The sequence below is a fragment of the Mycteria americana genome, chromosome 1 (genome assembly GCF_035582795.1).
Source record: "Mycteria americana isolate JAX WOST 10 ecotype Jacksonville Zoo and Gardens chromosome 1, USCA_MyAme_1.0, whole genome shotgun sequence".
In the NCBI taxonomy this organism is placed as follows: Eukaryota; Metazoa; Chordata; class Aves; order Ciconiiformes; family Ciconiidae; genus Mycteria; species Mycteria americana.
Genome location: NC_134365.1, coordinates 214405831 through 214427083, shown reverse-complemented (window position 1 = coordinate 214427083; position 21253 = coordinate 214405831). Strand labels below are relative to the sequence as shown.

The window sequence follows — 21253 nt, the reverse complement described above, 5'->3', positions numbered from 1 at the left end:
TCTTTCCTTATCTACTACTGTGAAACCAGTGCCAGCTAGATGCTTTATTTGAGAATATAAGGGAGTTTTACGAGCAAGTGGTAAAATCCTACTGTTTTAACAGGTGGGACTCTGGAGAATTTTCAGGGGACTTGACATCTCCCATGTGCCGTGACACACATCTAACTGAGGAGAAGCAGATAAGGTCCATTTTATGGCAATGCTGTTTTACAGCATCCTCCTGGATGTGGTTTGCCCCTCTGCAGGAGTCATTTCCAGGAACTGTCTGAGGCATTCAGCTATGACCTGTGGCCAAAAAGAAACTATAAAAAATACAGTCTCCTGCTTCCCACTCAGAATCTTCCCTTTTGCTTTAATATCCTCTTTTTCTTCTCTCTGTCAATTGAAGAAATCATTCCAATTCACCAAGAAACCCTTCCAATTCACTTTAGTTCCCCCAAGAAAACCTACCTCCAGGCCTACAGATCTGCCACATCGCCTGGCCTCTTTTCCTTTTGACTGCTGAGTCCCCTTCCACTTGCAGAGAGAGCAACTAATCCAAAATAAATCTTTTCATCATTGGCTTCTTATTATGGGCTTCATCTGTCCATCTCCAGAAAAGTTTGAGTTCTTGGTTCCTCCATTCAAGACTTCCATTCAAAAATCTATCTATCTATCTCATGTGTTCTCTTTTTCCGTGCTCCTCTCTCCACTGAAAGCTTTTGTGGGCGGCAAGAACATCTAATGAATCTTCTTGTACAGGAGTATCTATCTCACCTTCTCTGAAATGCCTTAAGCTTCTCTGCTTCTAAAACCTCTTCATGAAAGTGTCTTTGAGCAGGACCATGCATCCCATCACACCAACCATATTCCCACAAGCTAGGGTCTTACTCCCTCTTGTACCATGACAGGTATGAACAAGCTGTTACACACACTGCCAAATATTGCTAGATGGGTAGCAGATGCAGAAATAGTGCTGGAAAGTCTGCTCAGAAAAGAACCAGCATTGTGTGAAAAACGACACTGTCATTTCTTTCAGTCTCTTTCAAGTACAAGTGAGGATAAGCCCAGCTGACTGCAAGTAATTAAATCAACAAACCTTGGAAATTTCTGCATGTTGCAAGCAGGACTAGACAAAAGAAGAAAAGATGAAGGGACTCACAGGAGAAGAACTGGTTATTTGTAATCACTTGGGAAGATCTTGTCCCTGTCGGATGGGGGCAAACAGCCCTTCCAATGGTTTAAAGCAAAGTCAGCACCAGACCAGGATGCCACCAATATGCAGCTTGCCTGCCTCTGTGCATTTGAGCAATTCTTCTGACTGCTGAGCCTCACAGGGCCTGGGAGACATGCTGGTTATAACCCCAGCTTCGCTGCTGTCATTTCTCTTTGGCGCTGGAAGAGTTATGTTAATGACTGTAGGGGAGAACATATCTGTTCTCAGATTACCCTGGAGTTAGCATCCATGGAGAGGAAAGAAGCTGGTTTAACTTTTCGTTTGTGCATGTAATAAGGAGGATAACAATAGAGGGACAATGCTGGGATCAGCTAATGACCACCTGGCTCATGGAAACTGAAAGCCTTTCATAGCTGTTAAAACGTCATCATTGTTTTAGCTAAATTATAGAAAATCAATGGAACTCTCTAAATTACCTTAATAATCTAAAGCACATGATCCATTTTCTCCCTTCAACAACATTTCTGCAGTGAACAGCTAAATTCCTAAAAACAACGGAGACTCACTTTTCAACTTAGACTGCTGTGCTTTTGTTTATATTTTTAAATGCTTACATGTAAACTCTAAAATTTATGACACATCTGAGTATTGTATAATAAACAGTCTTGTGATCTTAATCACCTTTCCTCATGACAAGGTGAAGGTTAAATTTGCATTTTCCTAACAGTACTTACCCTGAATATCATCATTGAATGTACAGTATCTGTTGCGGTATTTATTGAGGAGACGAAAAGCGTTAGCATTGGCAAAATCTTCAAACTGGATCAGACAATTCATGCCATACCTGCAAGTTAAAGGGTAATTAAAAATGGATAAAAATATTCCCACAACGTAGGACGATATATACATCTTTTACCAGGACAATGTAGCTAGAGATTCTAGTGCAGAGATAAAAATATCGTGAGAGAAACGCATCACAGTAACAGCAAACAGGATCACACCCTTCCCAAGGTCCATACACTCAGAAATGTGGAGTCACCAAGAATAAATTGTATTCATATTTCAAGGGGCTTCTTAATATGTATACATATATATATATATATATATATATGCATCTTTGGACTATTGGTACGACAAATTTTCATTGGCATATTTACCGATGAGCTTCTCAAAGTGAAGGAGATGCAACTGCCATGTTGCAGTACAGCAAATCTGACTGCAAAGGGAACATCAGTTAAAGGGACACCACCAAGTGCCCACTTCAACTGTAGGTGACCACGAGATAGGAAAAAACGTAGGATCCCATGGACTGAGTGCTTCATGGTGTGATTTCATAGTCAGATTTTTGTGTTTTGGAAGCATGTTCCTCTCCACTGAGTTGCTTTGCAGGAAACCAGCACGCAATGACAGCTAGTGACCCGTAGAGTCAAAAGGCAGGAAATAAGTGCAAACTTTCCATAATTGTCCAGTAATATCAGGGCAAGTGTGCAGTTTCTAAAAACTGGGTAATATTCAGACTGCTCCATATCTATACACTTTCAGCACTCTGTATGACTCTAGGCTGCATTAAAGCTTTGCTGTTAAAACCTAGAAGGGCCATAAGTAGCCTTGTCTCTCACATAAATGTGATGGGGCAGTGGGAGACACTCAGGGAAGGAGTAATGCAACTACTGGCAACCTCTGGGCTGCAGGCAGGTGAGAGGGCTGTAAATAGCTGCACTGTGTTAGAGACTTGAGCCTCTCTGGGACGGTAAGCACTGCAGAGACAGCATCACCTTACGTACCTCCCATTCAGACCTTCCTCCTTTGCCACTGAAATGTGAGGTAGGAGACACCCCTGCTTTAAACTAGAAATTGATACTGGATAAAACATGCTCCATTTGAGAACTGTAGCTCCTGTCATGAAAAGCTCTTTTCATGGCACTTGCAGTGCAGGCAGTCAGGCTTTCCTGGAAGGGCCTCGAATTTTTCATTATTATTTTCCATTTCAAGTATGTCTGTCAGCAAAGAGACAATGATAAGCACATGCATTGTGCTCCTTTATTTGTCTGTCATGAGAAACTCTTGCTTTATAAACCCTCTGGTCTCAAAAAGGGAAAAGGGTTGGCTCTTACACTTGCTTCACATTCTCTGTGCTTGCTTTTAGAAAAGGACCACAATGATTTTACAGCTGTGTATGACTCTCTTAGATACAAAAAGCTCAGATTCAACTCAATGCCTCGCTCCAGTTAAGTCTCCCAATATCCTGCTAAGCTTAATATTTGCAAAATAATATTAATATTTGACAAAATTTCAATGAAAAATTAGGTGCTTGGAGTCTTTGTTGAATCAGGGACACAGAAGCTGTGGAAACTTTTCTATGGGTCTGCAATGCAGTGTCATCCTCAGAGGGAAGTGTCATTCCTCCGGCCACCAAAGAGCAGCAGAATGGGACATGTCCATGTTACAGAGCCCTGTGCGCAGAGATCCCTGACAGAGTACAGCACAGCTCCATGCCAGAATGTGCTGCTGCTTCCTTTCTCCTGGGCACCTTTCAGCTCTTTTCAGCTTCTCCTTTGGTGATGGTGGGAATGGATGTGGCACACCTGCAAGGGAGGACATGCCATGGTGGGTGGTTTTCTTCCTGGCTAGTGTGGAATCCAATGACTGAAGGCGTCTTCAATTTATCTCACGTGCAGTCTGGGTACCTTTCTACTACCAGGGTACCATCAGAGATGGACTACCATAGCCAGTCCCCACCGTATGTGTTCCCCATATCTCTTCTGAAAGAGAATGCAGTGCAGAGGGGTTAAAAATTGCTTTCAAAATTAGTCTATATTTATTGTGTGCCATCTGATAGCTCCTACTTTATAAAGTATACTTACTCCCCACTCTGTAATGTCAGAGTCCAGTGAGCCCTCTCTAGGTAGGCAGATGCAAGCGTGACTCATCATACTGGCCAGAAAGGCAGCAACTTCTTGTCTTGTTTACTGTGCTGAAGGGAGCAACAAAAGAGCCCTGTGCAATATTCCTGTTGTAGTTGCACCACAACCCTCACCTTGGATATGGAGGTTTAGGCATGGATTTTCCAGGGGACCAACAGGCTTTGAAATTCAGCAGGATCAAGATGCTCAGGTGGTGAAATTCCAGCTTGCCATACTTGAAGGGGAAAAAAGCCCTAGAAAAGGGACTGGACAACTGCTGCCATTGGTTTTGTGACTTTGAACAGCACAAATTCTTTCCTGCACCCTATATGACAGGCCATGTTACATGGCTCAACAGAAACTGGAGTCTATTGAAATTTTGCATTTCTTTTTTATAAGATGCTCTTAAGTTGTCCCCAGCATGCTGCTAACTACAAGTTACACTGAGGATTTGAGGGACAGACTGCTTATGCACTTTAAGCCTCCCCACTGCAGATTCTGGCAGCTATCAAGGAGACATCCAGTATCAAAATTTCTTCTGAAATGCTGAGCAACACCCTGAAAAGCAATAGGTGAAGATTCCCAAGTCTCTTTCTCTCTGTAAAGTCTTGGAAATCAAAATGAACATTGTGGATATCCAAGGAATTTGTGCAAATAAACAATACAAAAAGTGCCTGTGAAAATCAGTTTTCTAATGGATGATCCTCTTATCCATCGTTTGAATGTGTAAGGAAAAAAAGGCTAAGAGGGAGATGACACACCATCTGGAACATCTGCTAACATCTCACGGCAAAGAATTAGCAAATCTTTAAGCAACTTCAGTTGCTATAGAAACTATTTCTCTAACACCAGTCTTATTATTTATTTGTATCACTGAGGAAGTAACATTACTGACTTGCTTAATAAAATCGGTGATCTCAGCCAGCATTAATGTATGTGTGACCAGCTCTCCAAAGAGCATAAGGGTAGGTGGGTGGGTTTCCCTGACTACAGAGTCAAATTTGCAAGAGTATTAACCTGAACATTTTTTTTTTCTTTTGAGCACAGAATTCCTTCCTCACTTCACATTCCTGGTCTGCAGCATGAGACAGTGCACAGTTACTTCTGTTTTTGTCTTTGATCATTTTTTATTGAGCAGAGCACAAGGAAGGTATGGTGGCCCCTAAACATTTCTCTTCCTGCCCCTTAGTATGACAGGACAGTGCTGGAATGCAAACTCTTTTCACTGAGCTATTTTTCGGAAGATTGTTTTGTTTTTCTCTGCAATATGTCCACTTATATTTTTAAAGTATAAACCACATTTTTGTGTGAGCCTTTGCATAATGTCAGAACTAAAGTTTTCATTAATAAAGACCACAAATTGGTCATGGCAAGACCCGAAGACTGGATGCTTTAAATGAAAGAACCAAATATTTCAGACTCGCAGTTAAAGATGGGAATCTCGGGATGATGATCCTAGTCCTCAAGGACTACCCACCTTACCGGGGTTTTGAGAGGACTTTAAAGAACTTGTGCTGCTCAAAGTCACTGAAATGAAACACAAATTAGGCAGCTGACTTACTGAGCCATCTTAGAAATGCACCAGTTAATGCTTACTGCTCTTTCCTAACGGTACGTTGGTGGCTGTGTGCGATGCTCCACCTTAGGATGACCTGATCAGCCTAAGGTTAAACTTGGCAAGGAGTATGAACAAAACAGCTGCTGGGGCCATTTGCAGTAACATCCTTGTGAGTACCAACATGATGAGTCAGTTCTACTGTCCTTCCTCCACAGCATAGTAACTCAAGATTTGTGTAACCTGTTTCATCCCAAAGGAATTCAGAGCACTCTGCAAAGTACTTGGGTAGCATCCAAAAGTAAAACATAGCCAACATGGGACTGAAGCACAGAAGCGCTTTGATATGCAACAATGCTAAAAAAAAACAGTTTAGGAGAGAAGGTGAAGAATATCTGTTATTGCAAAGGGAAAGGGTGGTCAAAGAGCTGCTACTTGTGCTGGAATTCAGCCAACAAAATGCAGCGCAGACTAGAATTTCTTCCACTACCTTTACATATCTAAAATTTGGCTGTGTAATGCTGACCTAGACACCTCTGGCTGCTTTCTCAGACAACAGAGAGAAAGAGGCACATCCAATAGCAACTTCATTGAACTAGTCTAAAAGGAAAATGGAAGTAGATAACATCTCTGGAGACATCTCCTTCTCCACAGTCTCTATGAAGACAGCCTAAGATGACCAACTTAAATTTAGATGTCTAACTTTAGACACCTAAATTAGGAGACATAATCTATTGTTATCTAATTATCACAGCTGGTTAGGAAGTTCTTAAATATACGACATGCACCCTAGGCCACTGGCTTATCACCCTTTCAACTGCAATGCGCTGCTGTCCTTCAAAGCCTGTAATTTCTTTGTTGATCTTCTCTATAGAAATTGCCCCGCTCCATCCCTTGTGTACAGTATCCAAATGGTCCCTGTCAGGTTATATGGAAATACTTCAGGATGGAATGAAATATACTGGCTAGTCTCCCCCCATCATAACATTTTTTAAATGAAAACTGGATCTTGACAAAACTGATTTTGCAAAATTGTTGTGCTTCATTGGACACATTGTAGTTTCCATCAAGAAACCAAAATTAACTATTTCTTGTTGGAGGAATCATTTTTAGTGAGGTATGCTTTTGTCTAACCAGCTAAGAAATTTTGCTCCGTTTAACTTATGACATCTGATATGAGTGCTGTTCTGAGTTAGTACACACTGAAGCACTTAGAACATGCTTGCTGTCTATAGGTGCAGGATCCCTCTTTATAGAATAAGTGATTGTAAAGTGAGTATTTGAACAAGGATTTCTGAAGATCTCCTCCAAGACATTTAAATATCCTTAAATTTGTTGCTAAATTTGAGGGTGGCCCTGCAGAGAGAACTTGCAAACTGCTGTGGTAGGAAGAGGCTCCTGAGGTCCGTCTGCTTGGCTTGTTGCCAGTTCTCATAGATTCTTCCATCCTTCTACTGATCCATGTGACTTGTTTCCTAACTTTCAGCCTGAAGCCAAGAGCAGCAGGTCACATCAGGACTGAATGTTTTCCCGTCCAGGAAAGGCATGGCCAGCTAAGGTTGGCTCCTTGCAGTAATCTCACCCTGACTGTCAGTGACTCATCTTCTCTAGAGCATTCTATCATCTTCTTGGCATCTGGGACAGTAGTAGTTAAACACCCAGGATCTAATTGCCTTTATCTAAAAGGAAAGCTCAAATGCAGACTATCAGGATTTCAGACTGATAAGGTACATTGAAACAGAGCAAGTGCCAATCTCCAGTTTGGTTTCTTCCATTTCCCAGTTCTTTCCCCCCCTTTCAAAAAAAGAAGGTTTTGTTTTTTGATCTTCTGATTTTGGATTCAAAGCTGTTCCCATTCCTCTTGGGCACACTGAAGTGTGCATTTCTTGGGATCTCTGCAGTCCTATGCCTTCTTGTGGAACTGGAGCTTTCCCCTTAGCATGAATAATTCTTAAATTTGCAGGTTGTGGAAAAGGATGCTTGGACAGTTCATTTCTGTACCTCTCTGACAGAGGTGGTTTTGAAAGAATTCAGACATGCTGGATAGAAATGGAGAGAGGCTATAACAATGAAGTCTTTTATGGTCACTAAATATTATCCAGACTGATGTCTTAACACCAATGCCCCCTCAACCACCACAACACATACACACTTTTCAGCAAAAATGAGACCTTTTGGAGTTACAAACCAAACTCTGCTGGTTTGCTGTATGGTGGGTTAATGTCAGGTGCAAACTCTGATACCCCTTGCTGAAGGCTCTGTGTGGTTTTTTCAGATAAAACACTGAATCTAATTTCTCTCTAAAAACAGTTCTTCACTTCTGTCTGGTAACTGGTGACACTACAAGATTCATTATTTAATACCATCACCATGTCTCCTGGTTGCCTGCCAGACCACCAGCTGGGGACCCTGTTCTCTACCATCTCTGGAATCAATTTAGCTATTTCATAGAGTTAGAAACAAAAAGATGCACTTTGTCAGTTCTTCCTCATAAAAAAATCAGTTGTCTTTCATGGCAAAGATTATATTATTGTCTCATTAGTTTGCATATTTGGGGGTTTTGTACCATAATTATGACCCAAATGGCTTTCTCTCCCATACCTTGCAAAAACCTTCCTGTAAAAATAGCCCCACTGAGAAAAGCTTTACAGAATGGTCCCATACACTCATTTTAGTCCGACCTCCACACCTTGCCTAGCAAATTTTGCACAAACAGGATTTTTAATGAAATAATATACTATTGATCAAAATAATAAGACTGTCGCCTTAATGAAGGATGACTCTAGGAGCTAAACACATACAATAGCACAAGTCTGTTGTAAAAATTACCACCCAAAAATCTTTATTAGGAAATTGTTCAGTTTCCTGGAAAACAAACAAGTGTAGGATTCAGGCTGTGTTTATCCCTGTACTGTTGTTCTGGTGCTGTTAATATCAACCTAGAGCTATGCTGAGTCTCTGGGCTATGTTAACAGGAAAGATGCTGTTAGTAAAGTCTGTATCCCCTGTAGAGGATGATACACATCTCTCTTGGATGAGCACAAGCATGGAACAAAAGAGCGTGAATCCCAGAAGAGGGAGGCAGATGTTTTCCTGATGACATTGCTTTTAGCTTCTTTATTCAAGAGACCTCTCAATTGCCTGAACAATCTCGTTATGCAACTTGGTTGTTTCATCCTCATTTGTATGTAACTCTTCGAGCTCATCCAGCCTCATTACAAGCCACAAGGTCAGAGAGGAAAAAATTCATGAGGCAGCAGTTGCCATCTGAGAAGCGTCTGAACAAAACTGCACAAGTCAGAACTTCAAGGGTGGCCTGAGGACCTGTGCAGTGCCTTTGCTGACCAGTATCAAAAGGGCATTTTTGTTCACCATGAGCACGGAGTATAAAACATTCCTACATGTATGAAAAAAGAAAAAAAAATATTTGTAAGAAGGTCCAGTTCCCTTATGGAAAGAATCACAGGCAGGAGGTTCCAATCCCTGTCTGAATTTAGCATTTTATAGCACTGTTTTCAGTCATTCATGATGTAAGGAGTCTGCTTTGATGCACTGCAACTCCTACTCATAGTCTTAGATAAAACCAGGCAGAGAAGAGCCAAATTGTCCTTGAGACTTCCTTACTGCTGCTTGATACACCAGCAACCAAAGTTCTGATTTCCAAGAAAAAATGAAATTTTCAGTAAAGGAGTCCATCATTAGGAAAAAATGATGCTTGGCAAGTGATCAGCATTCAGGATTGGAAAACCAAAGTCCACTCTAGGAAGTTAAACAACACTAGCACCTGGGTCTGGCCAGTGTCCTGAGGCCATTCGTACTGTTAAACTGTTAACAGGACCCTTGGCAGGCTTTTGGTCAGACCAGCAGTACTCTGCCACACAATTCTGGGCCACAGTTTAGGGGTCAGTTTGGTCAGGCACCACCTCAAGAGATCGTCTGCCTGTGGCTTTACAGCGGTAAGAGGGCTAAGCAGTGTGGGTAAGGCTAAGCAGTATGGATATGAGCAGCAACCACAGTGCCGTTTGGCCTTATGACCAGAAAATGGGCTCTGGCCTCTCTTGTTTGCTAGTATAGAAGTAGCTACAAAAGAAGTAGCTTAGAAGTGGGCAAAGCACTTCCCTCATCCTGCTACAGCCAGGATCTTACTTTGATCCTGGAGAGGACGAGGGCAGTGACGTAAGAGTCTGCATTTTCCTTGTGTATGAAGGGGAAGCACCCCCGTGCCTCTGCAGTGTTAGGGGGTCCTGCCTGAGTGTGCCTCAGGTGGGCAGAAATGGGGTCCAGGGCCAGCTGGGGCGTTCAGAGAGAGAAAAGGCAAGTTGTTCCCATAAGGTCTTTGCAAACTGCGTTTTCACAAACAAGAGCAGAAGAAAACTAGACTGTTGTCCCATCTGACACCAAGGTTGACTCAAGGCACAGAACAAGATACACTTTCATCTACATTAGAAATAGAGACAGAACCAGCAATCTTAAATAAGCAAACACTGGCACCAAGCTAAGAAGAGGCTTAGAGGGAAAAATACCTTTGTTCATTCCACGTAAAAAGGGCGTGAGGCCCAGGCTCATTCTTGTTATTGGGGACCCAGCTCCTTCACACCTCTGAGTCTGCTGACAGCCCCTTCATGGCAGCTCTGGTGTGGTTGTTGGGCTCTTTGCAATAGGCAGGTGACACAAAAGCATAGGTACATCCCAGAAGGCTAAGGCTTTTCTCCTGTCATTCATGTCTGGGAAATCTCATGTCAGGATTGCACTGTTTGCATATTTGTATGCGTTTCTGGCCAGGAAGAGGAAACCCAGATAGGTAAAGAGGCAACAGTGAGATGGGTTTACTACTAGGAGGCATGGGGCCAGGCAAGTGCACTATTGTTTGCAGGGAGAGCTTGCAACATTTGTTTGCTTACAGGCTGCAGACAGATGTTACACTTAACATCAGAACAAGCCTTTAATTTTTAATGCTTCCACATAGCTAAGAGGAAGGTGAGTTTTCCCTTAAAAAACTGACAATGAAAACTAAAATTTTGGTAAATTAAAATAAAAGTTGACCTTCCGGTTCTGAAACCACTGAAAAAGCCCTTCAAAGCCTCACTCAGTACAGTGATGTGATTTAATAGCACTGTGGATATCACTCATTAAATAGTTCTACTAGTGTTAAAAGGAGAGATGAAGAGATAAGTTAGAAAACATGATCATTTCTGTTACTTTGTTTTGAAATAGAAATGTCATGGGTAAGGTTCGTTGATTGTCAGATAATCATAGCATGGTGAAAGCTGGACCCAAGGATCCACAACAGAAGTCATGACTGTTATAGCAGATGTAGCAGTTATGATGGTCATCGTGTGTGAGACAAAAATGCAGTTGCTTTTATGCTAGAACGTTTGGTTTTGAGCCAACAGACGGGAGTGTTGCAAAAACTTGTAGCCTTTCATATTATAGCCAATACAAAATTTAGAGGTCTAGGTCCTGGGTTTAGAAATCCCATGCCAGGGAGCTGCATCATGAACCCAACGGGAACTGCTGCCTGCCTCACCATCTTCTTAGACTGCAGACTATTTCTAACGTTGGGTAGGAGTCTCACTAGGTTTCTGCCAACATAAACACAGCCGCCACGCTCTGAGGCATAGAGCTTGCTGCGGATTCAGTGAGTGCTAAATGAAAGTGACCCTTGAAGCACAAAAATAGCAGGAAATCCCTGAATCTTGGATTACTGGAAGCTGGGGGTATGCCAAGGATTGTTTGCTGCTTGTTCCTAGTCATATGCCAGGGCATCTGCTATGAGCTACTGTTAGAGGCAGGATACAGGGCAAGATCAAGCCGAGATCAATCACAAAGCTCTTGGGCAAAAAATCTTGAAAAATCATAGTCAACCTTCAGTATAGTCCTTACAGCAGCAAAACTCCCCCCCCCCCCCCCCCAAACAACCAACTCTTTTGCGCAGCATGTCTCATGACTTCCAAGCACTAAGATCAACACTAATGGCTGCTATGTCCATTCTTGTGTTTTTATGCAAAATGACATCACCCTCCTTGCAGTGGGTCTGAGGAACAACTGTAGCTAGAGGTACAAGGTTTCTTGAGAGCAGGGCATAAGCAGAAGATGCAACCGTGCAAGTGCTGACCCTCAGATGTAGCCTTGAGCTACCCTCTGACAGACGACAAGGAACGGAGCCTCACCACCTGCCTCCCACCCAAAGAGATCTTCTCCAGCTACATCTTTCTAAACCAGCTGTGGTGAATCTGGCCTAGGTGGAAAGCACAGACAGAAAGCCTAGGGCAGAGGGCTTTTTGACATCTGTAAATGCATTATCCCAAAGGATCTGAGGGCAAGGTAATAAAGTGTATTACCACAGAGATCCTGTAAGCAGCACATCTGGAGCTCAATCATTCCTCAGTAGCAGAAAATCAAGCTAAATATTGTTCTTTGACTTCAAATATCATCCAGTGGCTAAAAGCAGATCGTAGGAGCTCGCTGATGAGCTCATCCCACATCAAGCCAGGATGATGGACAGCTGGGGTGGCTCTTCCCATTGCCATCACTTCTCCCTTCTGCATGGTGTCAAGAGTCCCTCTGGCCGTGGTAACAGGCAGATGGGCAAGGAGAATATCCACCTTGTATTCCCATAAAGGCTGGAGTCGGTCTATACCATCAGCCTTGCCAGGACACTGGTGATGGTGTGCAGGTCTCCTAACAGACACGCAGATGCTGAGGAGGGACTTTAGGTGTTAGCAGTATTACGTGAGGGCTTTGTGGAGGCCAGTGGTGCCTAGAGACTTAAGTCTAGTCTTTCAGGATCAATTAGCCAAGTTAACCAGAGCATCTGAAGAAATAATATGGGAGCACCTGTACTGGTGATTTTGTTTCCAAAAGGTGCTGGTGAATTTGTGATCCACAGCCCTGGAGAACTGCTGAAACAGAGGTGGCTTGTTTTTGAGCAGGCTCTGCTTGTTGGCGAGCACATGGGACCTGACTTGGTGTGTCTATGAGTAAAAATACTAAGAAGGGATTAGGCAAAAAGAAATCAGGTATAAAACAGGCACAGGGAAAAACAAACTCAGCAGAGCTACTTTCCTTCTTCTCCCATTTTGAGAAACTGAGTGCTTGATCTCCTGATGCCTTCTGTGCTCTGCCACAAGGCACAGGCTAATAGAAAGCTTCTGTTTCCCTGGTCACCCTGTTAATAGGCACTGATGGGAAAAGAAAGGGGAGTGAAGTTATGACAGCTTAATGAGGCTTCTGCGAGATGGTTTGCTGGCGTGTGGAACTGCATCTCGTAGAGTCTCAGCCTGCATGCTCAGCGTCTGCTGGCAAGCGACTGAGGCCAGCATTCGAAACGGAGGCTGGAGCTTGGGGACAGGCCATCCGTCAACACCTCTGGCCCCTTGGAGCCATCAAGCTGCCCTGTTACTGTGTGATGAAACTACAGAAGGAGCGAATGGAATAGGACACATAAGGAACTGCTCTCCAGTTTCTATACCAGTTTAGAAGAAAAGGAGAAGGAGGAAAAAAATTTCCAGTGGTAGTTTGCTTTGAAACAGAGTCTGAGGATTAACACATATTGTTACTGTACGTGCCAGCCTGAAACCCTTCAGAGTCCAGAGAACATGCCCCAGCACAACACATCTCCCATGGCGTTTTGATTTCAACCTTAATTTGCTCATATAGGCAAGGCCCAGAAATTCTGTGGATTCCTCTGATTATGATCCTTGGACACTTTAGGTGAATATTTATTCCAGCCTACAAAAATGTACCAGTTCAAGAATAAGACTGACTTGCCCTTTGCCATGGTAACTGAGGAGAGGGAAAACTGAAGCAGTGTATTTTCCCATACAAAGCATATTATTCATTGAGAGAAAGCAGCAATTTGTCAGGCTGCTTCATTTAGTCATAGGCTAGGCTCAACAGGCCAAATTTTGCATGCAGTTGCCTCCCAACAGGAGCAAAATGCATTGTTTGGAGCTCTTGTTAAAGAGCTCAATCATTTAATGTGTTTTAGGTGAAAGAGTAATGAATGGAGGTTTAGGCAGCAGAAAAACACAGAAATTTATCCAGCTGTTTCAGAAGGGGCTTTCCTTTCTAAAATTGCCCAGAAGTCACACTTTATTTCGAAATACTGTAAGTGCTAACTCTGAAGCCTCTGATGCACTCCTTGTTTCATTACTAGGTGACTATTATGAGACCAGGAGCCCCTTCTGCCGACTGTAGCGGTCTCCAGCTATAGAAATTTAACATCTGTTTGATGTTATTATTCCATTAGAAGAGTAAATCTTCACTCCCCTGGCTTTCTTGTGGGCTCTGACACATTCCACTTCAGTGACAAATGTCCCTTGAGCCAGCAGTGATTCGACAGGATGGGAGGTACTCCTGCAGAGGAACTGACAAATAGTTTCCATGAGAAGGTGAAGTACCCTCAGGAAGTAGACAATTTCTGCATGAACATCAAGCTGAAAAGGAAACCCCAAAATTGCAAAAAATTTGGGGCAACCCAAAAGGTTCCTCCCCAAATAACTGAATTTGCATGTGACATTACAGACTTGCATAAGAAATCACAGCAGACTGAAGATCACAGCAGTTTCCACTCACAGGTTTCCTCTCATGTGGGAGCAGGCTACAATAAAGCAGCATGTTCTTGACCTTCTGAACAATTTCTGCTTCCTTTCGTAACAGAAGTGAGAGCTCCTACTGGGTTGCATCCAGTCATTCCAGTGGAAATTTGAGACCAAATGAATCTGTTTCATATAAGTTTGCCAAACCCAGGCTGATAGCAGGATTATTCACCAGCCCAGAGCTCACAAAGGATCATACTCCAACAATGCTTTAAAGCATGCTGGTGGTCAGGATGATAATATAGGGTAATAGCTCCTTTCATTCAAGGATCTCCAAATACTTTACAGATGTGAATGGAGAAGTGCAAAGTGGAATTTCCCAGCCCCATTTTGCAGATAACTTTTTGGGGGCTTACCATGTTCAAGCAATTCATCCTGGCTAAGAGAAATAGAAAAACTGGGACAGAGGACCCAGGAACTCAATTCCCACTAGTTGGATGAAAGCATTAGACATGGCATCACCTCCTCACAAGATGAGAGTTCATTGTTTTGTGGCCGAGTGTCTTCCCCCTTCAATGTGGAGATTAGCGCATGTAAACTTAACACAGGAAAATAACAGCCAATCCTTCCTCTCCAGCAGCAAGCACAGAAAAGGCAAATTGTCTTTCTGGCCCTGTCACTGACATCGCAGGAGTAGTGAGTACAACGACCTTTGCATTTAACACCACAAGCATAAATCTCAGAGCCAAATTTATGATGGCTGAGACCATCATCTGGGTTCTCATTCTGTCATCAGCACCAACACTGCAATACCTGTCGTCTCCTGGCCAGAAGGAAGTGGGATAGTTTCCTTGGAGGATTAATTAGTGACTACAATCAAAACAAACAAAAACCCACAAATCAACCCTGACAGCTCTTAAATCTTTTCTACTTGTAGAGCCTCTTGTGATTTCCTAGGAGTGTTTTACCAGTTTTCTAGCCTCCAAGAATTTCTTCCCCCTAGATAACCCACAAGTTTCTAACATAACACTACACTGCAGTCAACTGACATTTCAGTCAAGTTTCTTATCAAATATAAAGGACAAACCAGAGCACAAACATAAAATTCTCTCTGCATCATGCTGCTGAACAGCAAAGGAGAGGCTCCTGTCCTAACAGCAGCATTGCACATGCACAGGGTGCAGCACAATACTGCACAGAGCCACCGCATCAACAGATGCTGAAATTCTCCATGATGCACTCATCCCTCTCAAAACTTGGTTTGTCAGCTGTGACTGAATGGTCCTCAGCGTTTCAGCCCCTATTTCCTACGTCCCTCCACCCACAGCTAGCTGGGCAGTCAGACCTTACGTAAAGATATGCTTCTCCGTGGACGGGTAGGTGTTGTCATTAGACACTGGACATGATGCCTCCTACCTCAAGGGAGACAAGATGAACTGAAAGCTGATGACACACGTACCACCCACTGCCTTCCATTTAGGCAGGAACACACACACACAGAGCTGGCTGGAGACACAGAAAGAGGGAAGATCAACCTAGCTCCTTCAGCTGTGAAGAAAAGACCCTACAACATACAGACAGGCAGCAGCCTATTAATCAGGCACAGACTGCAGCTCTCTGCCTTATCAATATCATCTGCTGCTTTAGGAAAGGCAAAAAAAGCTGCTTAGGAGCTTGGGGCTTTCCAATTTTATTTTTTTTTAACAGTTGTTCTCACTTATGGTAACCTCTCCAGATAGTCATGGAGATTTCAATATATTTTCTTTTTTCAGAAAGAGGAACGCAATGCAGTGCAAGAGGTGCACGTACAGCGCTGAGGTTGTGGTTCTGCTCTTCCCATATCAACCGCCCTGGTACATCAGAGACCCTCTATCCCAGCTAGTCAGTAAGAATGGAAATATGCACTCAGTCTGCCCCACCATTAAAAAGACAATGCTTATAATCCTGGCCTTCTCACTCTGCAGACTTAAATGCCAGCAGGGAAGCTCCTATTTTTAACAAAGCAATAGACAGGCAGTCTGCAGACTCACACAGACATCACCGTGTGGAGTAACATGCCATTTCCAGTTAGATGATTTCCTTCACAATGGTGAAAGCTAGGAACTTCCTTTGCAAAATGTAAACAAACTGAAGTTTAGATTCTGCCTATGCTGAATGAGGCTCATAAATGCATGATGGAGGCCAGGTACAGCCCACAGGGCATATGTTTGACACCTCTGGCCTATATGGACAGGAAATGGTTATAAATAGTCAGTCCCATTTCAGTTCTCTGAAGACAAATATTTTTGACACAGAGTGCTCAAGCACAAAGAGTCATTTGTAGACCACCCAGGAGACTTGCATTTAAATGACCTTTCTTTGCTTGGACGATCAATTATACTAATGTTTATTTCACGAGTTGCAACATTTGTTCTTAAATGGAAGCAGCCCAGAGGAGCCATGTATATAATCCCACTTACTTGTTGGTAACTGCCTGCATAAACTCATCAATCAGTTCGTCGTACTGTTTCCCACGAACCCTCTTGTGTTTCAGTCCAATATAGAGTGGATCACTCAGGAGAGCCTAGGACACAAAGCAATTCTGTTGACATCTTCTCTTCCACAGATGAATGGAGATTTATGCCCCAGCCTACCCAAAAAGTTTGTCTGTTGCGATCATATTAATTTTACTTACTGTGCAGTGAAGGCCAGCTCACACAGCTCTTCCTGAGCAGAAAGTGTTTCCATAAGAAGCTATGGACTATCTTTTTGTGTAAATAAAGTCAGAGGGATGTAATGCTTCTTGACTGCCATAGGAGATGTAGCTCTGCATCCCCAGAACAGCTCTACCATGGCTCCCTGCCAAGGTGCCTCACTCCTAGTAAAAACAACTGACCTTGTGTGGGGAGTGCTTACTGTTCAATCAGTTCTTAATTTTGCACTGAGGTTACCAGGAAAGCTGTTGACCATAAACAGCACTTTGAGCAATGCAGATCGCCTGAAGTAACCTGAAATGACATGTGTCATACAGGCCTTTAGGTGCCAGCCCTGAGCCAACCAGAACCAGTGATGAGATGCCAAAATATTCCCAAGCCCTGCACCTACCTAGCACTCACCTCCAGTTATCTGCAGGTGTCAAGGCAAGGCATTTTCATACAACAAATCAGTTTATTTTTTGGCTCCTGTTGGGAATAAAAAACCAGGCCATTCCTCCAACCAGCAGGTGTTAAGTCAGGATCCCTAAGCCACCTAAAAAGGACTGGGTCAGCATGGAAACAGCACATATTTTGGGAAAAATAACAGGACAAACAGGGGCAGGAGACAGGTGGGCCAAGACCTCCGTGAGTCACTGCAAAGCAACTCTACTTCCCTTCCAATTTCAGCAACTGCATCATCCACATGAGAAGGGGACGAGCCATCACAAACCTATTGTCCTGCAGCCATATGGGCCCTAAATATTGGCAGGTATGCTAAAATTAGATCTGTTTTTACAGCCACAGCTGTTCTCCCTTAGAAGGAAAGATGAAAGAGGTTTTCCTCTGAGTTTGATACATTAACTCTTCAGGGCCATGAAACAGAAAGCAGACCCATTTGCATTACTTCACTGATTGCTCCTATAGTGCCACGTGCTCTGGGGCTGGTTCATGGAGTATAAAATTCTCCCATAGGCAAGCTGAGAAATGCCAAGCTCTGAAAAAAGACCAATTTGCCAAAAGAGTATACAAAGTATTATGGACTGTCAGAAAGAGAAGCTGAGAACTGATGCTAAAAATATAATATGACTGCTATATTTACTCCATTCTACCTGAGGCGCCTGTGTTAGTAACAGAGTCACCCTAGGCTCAACATATATTAATAGGCAGAGATGAACAGGATGAATGCCCACAGGAAGCGTCTTATTTCTGCATTAATAAGAGTTTAGTCAAGGGGCAGGATGCTTGTAGGATGTGCTTAGGGTTGGGTTAAGCTGGGTTTATGCCCATGAGAAAGCCATTAAATAAATAAACAAATCATTTACATTGTGAGGAAATATATTGTTTATATTGCTGGAAAACAGCAAGTTCTATATCTTAATCCCAGCTGTGGAAATTGGCTTCACAGAGTTGTTCCTGGACACATAAGCTACACTTGATCTTGGGCAGAACAAAAGTCCCCAAGACTGACTCTGGGAGTCCCCTTCTCTGACACCATCTGACCTTTGGAGATGCCTAAAAATCACTGGTGCCACTTTGGATTTTAGTGTCCCCCTGGATGCTGAGGTAGAAACAGATGGTCATGCATGGGTCAGAAGCTTCCCATGGGAAGAAAAGCACAAACAGCCAGGTCCCTTTGGAGGGGAGCTCCAGCTGGGGGGCTCAGAGCATGCTGACACGCGGTGGTGTGCAGACCAGCGTGGAGGAGAAGCAAGAAATGAAGGAGCCGAAGTCAAGTACAACGGTCTATTGACTGGAAACTCCACGAAGTGAGAGACTGAGACTTAATTCCTTCTTTAGCCTCAGAGGGTCTGAACTCAGAGATCACAGAATCACAGAATCACAGAATCATATAGGTTGGAAAAGACCTTTAAGATCATCGAGTCCAACCATAAACCTAACACTGCCAAGACCACCACTACACCATGTCTCTAAGCACCTCATCCAAATGTCCTTTAAATACCTCCAGGGATGGTGACTCAACCACTTCCCTGGGCAGCCTGTTCCAATGCTTGATAACCCTCTCGGTGAAGAAAAATTTCCTAATATCCAGTCTAAACCTCCCCTGGCGCAACTTGAGACCATTTCCTCTTGTCCTATCACTTGTTACCTGGGAGAAGAGAACAACCCCCACCTCTCTACAACCTCCTTTCAGGTAGTTGTAGAGAGCGAGAAGGTCTCCCCTCAGCCTCTGCTTCTCCAGGCTAAACAGTCCCAGCTCCCTCAGCCGCTCCTCATCAGACTTCTGCTCCAGACCCTTCACCAGCTTCGTTGCCCTTCTCTGCACACGCTCCAGCACCTCAATATCCCTCTTGTAGTGGGGGGCCCAAAACTGAACACAGGATTTGAGGTGCGGCCTCACCAGTGCCGAGTACAGGGGCACGATCACTTCCCTAGTCCTGCTGGCCACGCTATGTCTGATACAAGCCAGGATGCCATTGGCTTTCTTGGCCACCTGGGCACACTGCTGGCTCATATTCAGGCGGCTGTCAACCAACACCCCCAGGTCCTTCTCTGCCAGGCAGCTTTCCAGCCACTCTTCCCCAAGCCTGTAGCGTTGCATGGGGTTGCTGTGGCCCAAGTGCAGGACCTTGCACTTGGCCTTGCTGAATCTCATACAATTGACCTCGGCCCATCCATCCAGCCTGTCCAGGTCCCTCTGCAGAGCCTTCCTACCCTCCAGCAGATCAACATTCCCACACAACTTGGTGTCGTCTGCAAACTTACTGAGAGTACACGCGATCCCTTCGTCCAGATCATTGATAAAGATATTAAACAGAACTGGCCCCAACACCGAGCCCTGGGGAACACCGCTTGTGACCGGCCACCAACCGGAGTAAACTCCATTCACCACCACTCTTTGGGCCTGGCCGTCCAGCCAGTTCTTTACCCAGCAAAGAGTATACCCGTCCAAGCCATGAGCAGCCAGTTTCTCCAGGAGAATGCTGTGGGAAACCGTGTCAAAGGCTTTACTGAAGTCTAGATAGACAACATCCACAGCCTTTCCCTCATCCACTAGGCGGGTCACCTTGTCATAGAAGGAGATCAGGTTGGTCAAGCAGGACCTGCCTTTCCTGAACCCATGCTGGCTGGGCTTGATCCCTTGGTTATCCTCTGCATGCCATGTGATGGCACTCAAGATGATCTGCTCCATCAGCTTCCCCGGCACCGAGGTCAGGCTGACAGGCCTGTAGTTCCCCGGGTCCTCCTTCCGGCCCTTCTTGAAGATGGGTGTCACATTCGCTAATCTCCAGTCAGCAGGGACTTCCCCAGTTAGCCACGACTGCTGGTAAATGATGGAAAGGGACTTGGTGAGCACATCTGCCAGCTCCTTCAGTACTCTCGGGTGGATCTCATCAGGCCCCATAGACTTGTGAGTGTCTAAGTGGTGCAGCAGGTCACTCACCATTTCCCCCTGGATTATGGGGGCTCCATTCTGGTCCCCATCCCTATCTTCCAACTCCAGGGGCTGGGTACCCAGAGAACAGTCGGCCCTGCTAATAAAGACTGAGGCAAAGAAGGCATTAAGTACCTCAGCCTTTTCCTCATCCTTGGTCACTGTGTTCCCTCCCCCGTCTACTAGGGGCTGGACATTCTCCTTAGCTCTCCTTTTGCTGCTAATGTATTTGAAGAAGTGTTTTTTGTTGTCTTTTATAGCAGCAGCCAGACTGAGCTCTAGCTCAGCTTTGGCCCTTCTAATTTTCTCCTTGCACAACCTCGCTACACCTTTGTAGTCCTCCTGAGTTGCCCGCCCCTTCTTCCAGAGGTCATAGACTCTCCTCTTTCTCCTCAGTTCGAGCCAGAGCTCTCTAGTCAGCCAGGCCGGTCTTCTTCCCCGCCGGCTCGTCTTTCGGCACCTGGGGACAGCCCGCTCTTGTGCCTTTAGGACTTCCTCCTTAAAGAATGTCCAGCCTTCCTGGACCCCTTTGCCCATAAGGGCTGCCTCCCAGGGGACTCTCTCGACCAGTCTCCTCAACAGGCCGAAGTCCGCCCTCCGGAAGTCTAAGGTGGCAGTTTTGCTGACCCCCCTCGCTGCTTCTCCACGTATCAAAAACTCTATCATTTCATGATCACTCTGCCCAAGACAGCCTCCAACCATCACATGGCTCACAAGTCCTTCTCTGTTGGTGAACAAGAGGTCCAGCGGGGCACCTTCCCTCGTTGGCTCCCTCACCAGCTGCGTCAGGAAGTTATCTGCCACATGCTCCAGGAACCTCCTGGACTGTTTCCTCTCTGCTGTATTGTATTTCCAGCAGACATCTGGTAAGTTGAAGTCCCCCACAAGAACAAGGGCTAGCGATCGTGAGGCTTCACCCAGCTGCTTATAGAATAGTTCATCTGTCTCCTCATCCTGGATGGGGGGGTCTGTAACAGACTCCCACCACAATATCTGCCTTGTTGGCCTTCCCCCTGATTCTTACCCATAA

The 21253-nt window shown here is 44.4% G+C and overlaps 1 protein-coding gene across 3 annotated transcripts in view; it reads right to left on the bottom strand.

The window, feature by feature from the left end:
- Positions 1 to 21253, bottom strand: part of ME3 (malic enzyme 3) — a 135573-nt gene that overhangs the window by 17178 nt on the left and 97142 nt on the right. For all 3 annotated transcript variants that reach the window (XM_075491154.1, XM_075491153.1, XM_075491155.1), the window contains 2 exons: positions 16614 to 16717; positions 1891 to 2000 (listed from right to left, as the gene is read on the bottom strand). In XM_075491154.1, the coding sequence (XP_075347269.1) occupies positions 1891 to 2000; positions 16614 to 16717 (214 nt within the window). The remainder of the gene's footprint in view (positions 1 to 1890; positions 2001 to 16613; positions 16718 to 21253) is intronic.